Source organism: Leguminivora glycinivorella, chromosome Z (genome assembly GCF_023078275.1).
Source record: "Leguminivora glycinivorella isolate SPB_JAAS2020 chromosome Z, LegGlyc_1.1, whole genome shotgun sequence".
In the NCBI taxonomy this organism is placed as follows: Eukaryota; Metazoa; Arthropoda; class Insecta; order Lepidoptera; family Tortricidae; genus Leguminivora; species Leguminivora glycinivorella.
The window spans coordinates 9,685,149-9,697,474 of NC_062998.1; the positions used below are offsets into that span (position 1 = coordinate 9,685,149).

At 37.3% G+C, this 12,326-nt stretch overlaps 1 protein-coding gene across 1 annotated transcript in view; it reads left to right on the top strand.

Moving 5' to 3' along the window:
* Positions 1 to 6,610, top strand: part of LOC125240584 (voltage-dependent calcium channel type A subunit alpha-1) — a 46,170-nt gene extending 39,560 nt beyond the window's left edge. Inside the window, exons 32-38 of the mRNA XM_048148535.1 lie at positions 228 to 240; positions 1,304 to 1,422; positions 1,719 to 1,873; positions 3,184 to 3,264; positions 4,702 to 4,892; positions 5,201 to 5,310; positions 5,748 to 6,610. Of these exons, the coding sequence (XP_048004492.1) occupies positions 228 to 240; positions 1,304 to 1,422; positions 1,719 to 1,873; positions 3,184 to 3,264; positions 4,702 to 4,892; positions 5,201 to 5,310; positions 5,748 to 5,955 (877 nt within the window). The 3' untranslated portion in view covers positions 5,956 to 6,610. The remainder of the gene's footprint in view (positions 1 to 227; positions 241 to 1,303; positions 1,423 to 1,718; positions 1,874 to 3,183; positions 3,265 to 4,701; positions 4,893 to 5,200; positions 5,311 to 5,747) is intronic.
* Positions 6,611 to 12,326: the final 5,716 nt, after the last annotated feature.

The following is a 12,326-nucleotide window of genomic DNA, read 5'->3' on the forward strand; positions in this document are numbered from 1 at the left end:
ATCATCTAGAGTTTTGATATGGACAAATAATTGATAGCTTCAGTGCTATACTGCCCATTTATTTTTCGCTGTTAATCTTTATGTTTTCAGTGATAAGATATTTTTAACCGACATTTTAACAGATGTTTTGTATGAAATAACCCCAGTAGACATAAATCTTTTCAAATGTTTTTCTTGTTGTTTATGAAGATATCAACATTTTCTGATATGGCTTTCTTTTGTTACAGGAACAATAAAAAGGTGAATGCCGTTGTAAAACGGGCCCAACGTTAAGCTATATTTTTGTTGTAAAGCCCAATAATACCATATAACTAGCTATTGTCAAGTGCAAATTGATGTTCCACCGAAATATTTCTCGTCTCGTTCAAGGAGAATTGCACATGAGAACTGAGAAATATCAAAACGGTTAATTAGAATGTTGTCCACAATCGTACTGTACCAGATTATGCTAAATAAACATGTCGATGCATCACCATCTGTCATAGATAGTATATGTTGTCATTTTATTTTAAAGTTAGAACAGTGTTTTTTTAATGTAAAGGACAGCTAAGCCGTAGGTTGGTCGCGCTGTCCTATGTTTGTTGTTGATCATTAGATAATTAATAACATATATTTGTTGTTTTTTAGGTATTTGAATTTGTGGTAAAGGATAACTTAGGGGCTTAGGCCCACTATATGTTTATTGACTTGTATATGTTGTATACTAAAAAGATAATGCTAAACGTTTCAAAGTTTACAGATGGTTTTTATAATTAGGTAAACATTTTCAGTAATATAGGATTGTTTTAATAATCAGTAAAAGTGTAGTGTATTGAATTATTTGGTGATAATATCTCGATATTATAATAGTGAATGTCTCGTTTGTAATATGAGCGAGTAATTTTTCGGACTAGAGGTTGATAACACATATTGATACAATTAGACATAGATTATTCACTACCAATACATATATACAAACATTACAATCGTAATATATAACATTACACCATAACATATATTCTACTTATATCGCATGTGTACTGAATATCTATATAAAAGCATGCATCGCATGATGATATGTATTAGTTGAGACGGTATATTCGGTAAGTAAAGTACGTTACTAAAGGATAGCACTATACTGCACGATTTGTAGCATGCCGCAAATATTTCACTGATCTACTCAATGCATGATTTCCGTAAATGTAAGAATGCAATTTTGTAAATATGGGACAGTTATTGAACACGGAGAGGTTACATTGTATACCATATAAATACTATTTGCGATTGACTTGTGAGTTGTGTATGACCTAGTGCGATGTTATAGGTGTTGGAGTTGCAAGACGTAGCTTCACACCACGCGTCTATTGAGTCTCTGGACGAGGCGCGACTAACGGCGCCGCACACCTACCAAAACGGTCACCACGGCAGGTCTTCCAGTTTGAGGTGAGATACCGAATAATTAACTTCCATTATTGTGTTGCCGTTTATTTTGAGTTATTTCTGTTTTCATTTTATTTTGTAGTGTCATCGAAGAAGAAATTGATGTCAAAGTAATCGTTGTGAAAAACGGTATGTTAGCGTTGCACGTAATAACGTCTCACTAACAAGTTTCTGAACTAACCCGTTTGTTATTCTGAAGGAAATGCTGTTTCGTGTAATTGTACGTGACATGTAAATGCATGGGATGTCGCATGAGGGGACGCGGATCGTGAGCCGAAGCTAACGAAGGGTGTTTTCAGACGGACGCCCAGTCCGAGGCGGCGCGGGCACTACGGGGGCTACCACCACGACATCGGGTTCTCGGACACGGTCAGCAACGTCGTCGAGATAGTGAAGCACGAACACCAGCGGCACGGCCGCTCGCATCGCCCGCCACACCATTACCATCCACATGGTACGCACCCTTTCCTACAACCTAACGATCCTACACGTTTGAGATACCCGATTTAGCCTCCAGTATATGTGGATTTGCTGGTAATCTTACAGACATTCAACTTACACCTACTAGTTCTTCATAGATATCAGCAAATTTACCGATAGCCATTTTCGCGAAAGTGAAGAAGCTGTGCTCAAGCAGCGCATACTTCTCTCTTTCTAGAACATGGACAATGGCTTCATGCTAGCAAATTGGAAATTATAATTTTCTCCACAAATTTTCTAGTCTTTTAGCTTGTTATTGAGCTGGTAGCCTCAACTATTATATTATTTTGTTCCTGTAGTGTATTATATTATTTTCATTTAAAAATATTAACAATGACATATTTAACCTTTACTTAGCTTCAATCAACCGATTTAAACAGTTTTGCAAACATTTTTCTTCTCATGAAGGTACTCTGAAAGTTTTGTGAGAAGATGGGAAGTCTAGCTTAAAGTAGATGTAGACATGTTTTGTAGTTGTAGATATAAGACATTTTTGGTCAAATCGGCCATGCTAAAATACAAAATATGTTGAATAGATACATAGTCTGTAAAATTTAGCCATATTAATATCATCACAAAGCTAGTTTTGTAATCTACATACCGACTTAGTAGTTCAAATTAGATATGATTAAATAACAGCTCATCCATACATGCTCATAACGTAATTGTTAGCGATTCCTATCGTATATTATTTCATCAGGCAATACTTGACATATCTAGATTTAAGTTCACTTCTCATAGGGTCGGCACCGCCGGCAGCAGAAGCAAAGGCGGCCGACTTTATACAACTATTAATAAAAAGCTTGTAAAAACAATGTTCTAAGCAAATTCTTCTTATTGTTTTGCCTGCTGCATGATATGGCGCCAACTTACAGAACTAACTCTTACCCACCCTTGTTTGCACAAATTTACTCGCTTTTTATAACTACACTAAAATTTCTGGTGCCTGAAGCGCATGCATTTGGCCAGTCTACCTAAAACATGCAGCATGCAAACGCTTAAAGGACTCTTCTTCACTCGGTCGCTTAGTGAATACAATAGTGTTGCAAACGAAAATGGAACCGAATTGAGCATTATGCGATTTAGTGACAGATGTGCTAAAAAGCTCCAGAAAAATCCCAGTTCCAAATCCGTGTCCATCACTACCCGTACATTTGGTACCACCTTGAACAGACACCCCAAAACTTTTAGAGTCACCTTTGTGAGCAAGGAAATGAGGTCGGTAGTCCGACGGGCATAGGGTAAACCGTGGTGGAAGGTACATGAAGGTATTCCTGACAGCAGGGAAGGAGTGGAGAGCGCCGCACCCAACGACCAGCCTGAGCCAGCCCTCGCGGTCGCCCAGCCCGCCACACCACACCTACGGTGAGATCCACTCGCCACACACACCACACACCACACACACAACACACACACACACACACACACACACACACACACACACACACACACACACACACACATACATACATACAAGACTCGCCGTCTATTAATCCAAACTCGAATATGATAACTGACCTTCAAATTTCCGTTCCTCTTCAAACATGTAACTGCATAGGTCTTTTGTAATAACAGCTAACACACAAAAATAATTTCGAGACACAAGCAAAACACCAATATTTCAGTTTCATTCCTCGCATCTAACGACTCTATTCTTGTTAAAAGTCACGCAAGCCAACTCAAGCTTTAACACAAAATTATACCTACACATATTCCTTTACTGTCCCGGACGATTTCTGCATCACAAAAGTCACATACGTTTGTCTATATCATCAAACAGAATTATTTTAAATGCCTGTCGAGCATATCTTGCCAAAAATTTGTAAAGCAAAGGGTCTGAATTAAGAATATATATTGAAATATATACAGTCGATATTGAATTAAACTGAACATATAAGACCCTTTGCTAAGATAAGCATTGTGTCTAATCCAAATTAGATTTTCAATGTCAATATTTTGGTTTCGCACGCATGAAGACGAGTGACAGAGCTGTATGTTTAGACGACGTGATACGTGATATTTCTAGGAAAATTGTTTGCACATCTGTTTATTGTCCAGACTGTATATTTTCATTACGACCCTGATTTTTCTTGTTTATTTCGGCGAAACATTGAATGTTGATGTTGGTTGCGTTGCGAGTATTAGAGGCGCATTTGCATTTGTCGATGGGGTCCGCATGTCGCATTGGGGAACTATGAACGATGGACATAATATGAACCAAGTTTCCACATGCAAGATGCGGGCCTAGGGTTGCCAATAGAAAAAAAAACAATTTTTTTTTTCAAAATATGAAAAAAACATGAAAAAAACCGAGTACCATTTTTTTCTGAATATGGTATTTATTCAGATGAACTAATAATTCGACAATAACGGTTTTTCGAGAGTTTTATTGTTTCAATAACAATAACGTACATTTTAATTCGATTAACATTCAGTATAGAAACGTTTATTGGGAAATCCCCGATGCGGCGTGTAGCGAGAGAGGCAGTGGTGTTGCGAACAGTAAATAGCGATAACTACCAACTTCAGATTTCGTAAATGTTATTCTTTATAAAACCAGAAATTAAAGTTATTTAATTCAATTCGTTTATTAGATAACATAAAGTCTAAAAAACCGTATAAAAGAATTAACAGCTTTGTAAATTTTGAGATTTCGTACTTTAGAAAAGAAACATATTCCTTCACGGTGTTTTTTCATGTTTTTTTTTTTAAACCAGAAAAAAACCGTTTTTTGCAACCCCGGGCCATATGGAGTAATGTAAATGAGTCTTAAGTGGAACGTCCAAATTATTCAAAGAACAGTTTGGGCTCCAATAGGTGAGCGAGAGCGGGAAAGGGACCGCGAATGGCGAGCCTGGCGGGACCGGTCGTGGGAGCGAGACGGGGCGCGGCGCGGCCGCGGCCGGCAGCTCCCGCCCACGCCTACCAAGCCGTCCACGCTGCAGGTCAAGCAGCAGCCACCGTTCACTCGAATCACCCATAGCCCCTCTCATGTAAGTAACATCTTCACATTTTATATTCTTCAGAGTACCCCGCAATGAATTAAGGAATTGGACTCGTCGAAACGAGATATGAGTTAGGTTAGGTTGAAGAGTATTTATTTATGAAAGTAATGCATGAGTAAATTTACGCATGTCATATGAGTTTAATGTTATGACAATAGAAAAGATGACCCTTTTGACATAAATTACATAATATAACATACTTAACGAAGCCTGCGCCGTGGATGTATTGATAACACATGTCATAATAGAAAAGTATAAGAATAATGACTAACACAAATTCGATTGATATTTTTCAGTTATCATTGAGGCAAACGGTGCGGGACCCGGTGGAGCCTTTGCACGATGAGTACGAGTATGGCCGAGAAGTAGAAAGACTGATACACCGAGACTATAGATCTAGAGATAGGTAAGGTACAATTTTATAATAATCTAAGAAAGCAAATGGATCAAGGAAAAGGTATAATAAAACCGAGGGTATCAACATAATTATCAGTTATCATGAACCTCATCTGCATGATTCATATATCTTCTTTATATTTTCATTTCTTTGAGCTCCATCAGTATAAGTATCGTGTTGTGACAGATCTAGACCAATCTTGGGTCAATGTAATTAATTAAAAAGTGTACTTCATCTATATGATACGATCGATATCGTTTATTGGTACGCACGAAATGCACTGCGAGCCCAGAATTAGCCCCTTATTCCTATTGTTAGTCTTAAAATTAGTTTTTACTGTGGTAAAAGCAATAATATATTATTTGCAAGTGTACCTAAGCGAGTAGATAGGGCGTGAGTATGTTGAATGACATGTTGTACGTTTGTTCACATAGTATTTGCAACAGACGCGGGCGGGGCTACGAGAGCGAGCGGGGAGGGCGGTCGTACGAGCCGGTGGCGCCGCTGTCGTACGAGGCCGCGCTGGCGCTTGGGCGCGGCGGCGGCGGCGGCGGCGCGCGCGCGCTGCCCTCACCCGCGCCGCCCTCGCGCCTGCCCAACGGCTACAAGCCGCGCGCGCGCCACTCCGACTCCGACGAGGACGACTGGTGCTAGCGGCGCCGACGCGCGCGCTCCCAGAGAGACGTGCGCGCCGCCGCGGCCCCCGCGACTCACGCGCACACCTTCTGAAGCGTCGCGCCCGGCCCGACCCGCGACAACACGCCTCGAACGATCTTGTTTTTACTCGGCGACCGTGTGTACATAGACGACTTACGTTGCTCAGGATTTTGGACGTCCCTCCTGGACATGGCGGACCACCGCCGCGCCCCCTCCCGGCGGGCCTCCATGAGTTATATCCAAATTCTAGTATTTACAAAGTTTTGGAAAATTTAATTTTTAATTCGCTAAAATTTTACTCTTTAATTTATATTACGATTTAGGTAATCGAAGTATGAAACAGTGCCAGACAGCTCGTTTGCGCTAGGATTTTTACATAAATGAAATTATTAGTCTGTATTGTAAAAGTAACTTTCTATATGATAAAATTTGCACTCGATAAAGTCCACGTTATCTCGCCTCGGCGGCGGCGCGCGGGGCCGGCGCCGGCGCCCGCGCCTGCGCGCCGCGCGTCTCCATCTACAACTTAGTCGTTGGGAAACACTAGCAATTCATCGTCAGACAAATTAATACTAGTATTGTATAAAATATTTACATAGCAAATAATTTTTACTTAGTTAATATTATACCTAATAATAACATTTTTTATTGAATTTGCTGTCCTCCCCAAGTGCTTTATACGTTATTTAAATTTAATAAATACAATTAAAGCTAATAATATGAATTGTATATGTATTGTATTTCATTAAAGATGTCATTTTTAAATTAAATTGGGTAAAAATTATGAAAATTATGTACTGTTATCAATGTTATAATTTAAACAGGATTACTCTGAATGATTATTTATATTATATGTAATGTTGTGAAGTTATATTTAGTGTTGAGATTGTTTATATCATCACATAGTAGGAGTTTCGTAACCGTTGCAGGCATCGAGCCGCCGCCTGGGCCGCGGGTCGCGGGCGCGCCCGCCGGCCCGCCGGCCCGCGGCCCACCACATGCAAGTCAGAGCTCGCTCTCAGAACATTACCTATTCACATTACACACCCATGCTGACAATGAACGCCACTAAACTAACTCGACGCGACAGTCGCACGTTTGCTTCTCGATTCTGGAATTTTGATTTGATACTTCCATATTACATTTAATACAGTGACGTAGTTATCTAAGGACAATTTAATATTACCCAATTTTTGTCTGTTTAAAACGATTTGCATAATATACTTGTAAAGTTCCTTGATCGAGATCAGGTGTGGCGTATTTTAATAAAATTAGCGACTGTGACACCAGATACTGAAAGAAACCTGCGTCACCATTTCTTTACAATCAGGGTCAGATTGGCTCACTAACAATTTACGGTGTAGAACTATTCATATGTAACTAATAACTTTATTGCATGTTGTAATTATTCGTTACTAATCTACAATTTAAATGAATGAGTACCTATTTACAATCGTTTAGCCAATTCGGCCGGTTGTTGAGACCCATGCGTGACGTCTTGGTGCGAGACCGGCTTGACTGTTTTTACTAGGATTTTAAATTACTTAGTATTTAAGGTTTTTATTCCACCTAAGTGTAGGAAGAGTCCAGGGGATTAACTTTTAATAATAAACATTTTATACCTTACGCTGATAATATCCATTAATTGTTATCCTCCTGAAGCCTGAACCCTCCGCGTGGAATACGGCGACTAGGAAATGTACTGCCTCGAAGAGCTATCACTATCACACAATGAGCAAAGCGGCAACTATAGCAACTGCAGTCTCTATTGATATAACTTTAAAAACAAATGAAAAGTTCTTGCACGTAATACCGGAATTTTAAATACATTAAAGCCAATTGTTCACTGTATTATAAAACACGGTGAATCGAGGCAAAACGAAAGAAAAGTGAGAATAGTACTACCGACGATTCGCAGATGTTTTATTGACGGCCAGTGTAATACGAGTAGGCATTGTTAGTTACTAGTGGCTGTTCATCAAAATTGTTATTTTTTCTCGCAAAACGTCAAAACTCATTGATTGTATAATTAGTCTATTGGCTAGCAAATAATTTAATTAGTTAAGATTTTTAATAAGTGAACATCTCAAATGTTTGTAATAATCATACGCCATACAAACATGGATGAGCGGACAAATAATGGCAAGTCTGTGTGAGATATTTATTAGTGAGAATTAAATACCTCCAAGCCGGTCCTTTCACCTCGAAAGAACATGTCATAAGCAATAAACATAGAAAGTACGCGTTCCGTATAATATTATGCTATTGCCTTATCGTCGCATATAACACGACTAATATTAATCATAGAATATATTTGGAAGCTCTAAGTACACGCTCGCCATTGATGACAGATGAAAATTTATTATGAATAAGGGCTTGTTTACACATTACCAAATACATGTAAGGTGCATTAAGGTAATTCCGAATGACAGAAATGCTCTGGTAATTCCGAAAGGGGAATCTTGTGATGATGGAAATAATGGTGATTTTTATGCGACTTTCGTAATTACACGACTTCCGGAATTACCCTTATGCACCTTACTCAAATTTAACAAATTTATAAAAACAGACCATAAAACTAGGGTCAAAAAATATACGCATCCTTCCTGAGTGTTCGGTATTGAGTACCCGACTCAATAGGTCTACCAGTTATTCTTAATGCTAAACGTGAATGTAAGAAGTATCAGTTACAGAGGAAATAGTAACATTGCTAGCAATTGCACAATTTTATTAGTAGCTGTGACGACAGTATAGATGCACATAGGTGCGTTTAAGAAAATGCAACGAAAAATTTATCTTACCAGTGAAAGATTAATTTTGAAACTAGATATTGACATTAGCTCATTTGTAGATTTTTGTCACACTAATTAGATTCAAGGGAGGAGTATAAAATTATAATTATATTTCGAGCTCTTGGACTGATAATAATTGAGCAAACTCCCATAGTAAAAGTGATAGGTAGTTCTGTATATATATGTGTGTAAAAATGACATTAATAATATTTTCATATGAAACATGCCCACGCGCAGCAGATGCTTTAACGACTTGCCTAGGTGTTAACTGTAATAGTACTACTAATATAGGCGAATGACCGTATTTATCAATATTCAACACACTTTATTTCCATCTGCCAGCAATGGTTTGGGCGTGGAATATTACCACACCTTGTTTTGTGCGATGTGAGTCTTTTGTCGAGTCGCACAAGTGAACTATATGCGTACATCGTACTTTATTGTACCTAACTAAAGATTGTATGTAATCCAAAACGATTTCTCAAGTTCAGTGTGTTCTGCGATGTTGAATAACGCGTATACAAGTGACCTCGACAAAAGACTGACAAAAGGGAAGCTTTCTCCTGTGTTCATATAGCACTAATTGTGATAAGATATCAATCAACTCATGTCGACTACACCCGTTAGTCCCAAGAATCCCTTTCCTTGTTAAAAATACTCCATTCTCTTGGTACTAACGCATGGGCGGTGTAGCTCCTCAAATCATTACTAATATACGACTACAACACCAAACAGTAAATATTTCGTAAAGCAATAAAAAATGTCGTACACATACAGTAATATTAAAATTATGGAACTAGTATAATTATACATAGCATCTCACAATATCCCATGTCCGTGGACGATTAAACTTGAAGCATTTCTCGCGACTCATGCTGTAGGTTACGACATTTTAGTACGACAAAATTGTATATAAATGGTTTTCTGTGATAAAGAGGAAATACATAATATTATTAGACCTGTGTGATTGCGTAGAGTTGTTAATTTGTAGCGGCGGCGCCTGCTCGAGAGCGTGACGGGCCCGGGGTCGTCCAATATCAAACCCAAGACATCGGGCCTTTATGGCTCCTAATCATTCTCATTTGGACACCTAACTAGGACATTTTTTATAAAAGTGCAACTTCCTTTAGCGTATAAAGTAATGGGTATTCATATACTGCCATTAATAGAGATGGGTAACTACCCAGGTAAATACCCGACGGTGGGTATTTACCGGGTAAATACCCGATATTTACCTACCCGCGGGTAAATACGCGGGTATTTTCATTTTTCTTCCAAATTTGACGTTTTTAAATGGTGTTTGGGCTAAAATAGATTAATTTAAGTCAGTCTTTGTAATTGTACACATAATGTTTATTCAAATTGGGAACGAATAGGTTGCTATGAGATAAAATGTGATTTTAGTGTATCACTCCAACTATAAAAATCGTGTAATATCATTCTCTGACATACGGAAATAATTTCAAATGCTTTTAGTATAAATTATAAGTTTGATAAATTAAAACTGTAAATAAAAATATGTGAATAAAAATATTTTAAAAATCTCTTTTTCAAGCTCATAACTCATACATAGTATGTTTTATGACAAAAATGCATATAAACTTTTTTGTAGGAAATTGTGTCTACTTTAGTTCGTACATACAATACTTTTCGATATTAATGGTAGTTTCCATGAAATATGAAAAAAATACATTTTACCCCCCCTAACCCCACCATAACCCCCTCTAACCAGTACTAGGAAGTTTATCTTTATCGTATAAATACGACTAATTAATACAATCTAAAAAGCACACATAAAACATATTTTTTTAAATTATTTTTTAAAAATATACATTAAAACTTCTGTAAACTTAATTGTATATTTGACTGAACAGTTTTGTTTTAAATTGTGTATAATTACAACCCCTAACTTAATATTTATCTCCATTTTAACACAAATCAGCATGTCCAACATGAAATGAATCTACCCGTCAATTTGGGTAGATACGGGTAAATACCGGGTAGATAGGTATTTACCGGGTAAATACCTGGGTGGGTAGATTGGGTATTTACCCACGACCCATCTCTAGCCATTAACCCATTAACGGCTAGCGGTGCCATACGGCATCGCTTTTCCTGTGTTTAGTACTTCGCTGTCTAAGGTTACAATTATTGAAAAACTAAACAAATTTTTGATGAATTAGATACCTAAGGGTACCAGTTATCACTATAACCACATATATTGTAGCAATTTGGATTATATCTACTAATTTCGAGTACCCAAAAATATAGCATCTAAAAATGGGCAAATTCTTCATGTTCGGCCTGAGGAAAATGGTCAAAAATCGTTTTATTTCTAGTAAAGTATAAATTAAATGCATTTTATTCTATTTTGGTACATATTATTGATCCGATGGTACTCAAAAACTATTAAATTTTAATTTCACTTTCCGTGTATAGCACGGCAAAATTTGCCGATGCCGTACGGCATCAGTAGCCGAGTATGTTGTCTTTTCAAATGATATAATATTACGTGTACTGTGTTTTAATTCCTCTTATGTTTTAGCGTTTTGATTACAGTTTTAGACTATTATTGTCCTATTTCAACATATCTAGTGAAATTGCTTCAAGAAAAGTAAGGTTTTGAGTTATAACATCTATCTTGGTCCTCTTGCCCATACAGTATATCAAGGTTCAACCCACTTGGTTATAAATTAATTTCTAACAACACTGGTTGAGATTAAGATAGGATGATGGCGTGGTAGGATGATGCTTTTTACAGCTAAGAAATCTCAATACCGGTATCAATTTAATTAAAAGCTTCATATAGTATAACCTAACACCGGAGCTTCATATACCTCGTTTTTAGCCATTATATAACAATTAGGATGTCAATGCTACATTGTGATGAAGATTTTGGTCACTTAGTGGTTACTTATAATATACAGATATATTCAGACTGTTTCACAAACGGTTTAGAACAAAATTAGTGAGATCAATATAAAGCAGTTGGCTATGTCTGGAATCTACATAAACAATCAGTTTTCTGGTACCATGCGCTGAGGGTGTACCTCCTAGATGGGTCTTATAATAGTGTAAAAAACAATCCAGATAACGTAGTTGCCAGTACGATTTAGGCCTTTATCCTTAATGTACGTAAAACTTACAAGTTACATAAATATTTAAAAAATAACAACTTGTAATTGTTGACACGGTACAAGGCTAGAGGTGCCATACGGCATCAGTATTTTTCTCCAAAACTATTGGTCCGATTTAAATTTTAACTTTTGGTCTCTGATCCTGGAAAGAAATATAGTAATATATTTAAAAATTATCAAAATCGGCGACATGAAAAAAAATCAGCCGTTAATGGGTTAAATATATTGAAGCAATAATCTGCAGTTTTTAAATGATAAAGAAACCTTAAGTGAGATTTATAATCGAGTGTAGAATTTTATAATTAAATTACATTTTACTTTAGTGTTAATCGTAACATTTTCAGTACCTATTTTGATAAATTAATGATGAAACCTGCGACGTAGGTATTGAATAGTATATTTATTTAGTGTCAAATGACCGTTGTGTTGGGGGGTATAG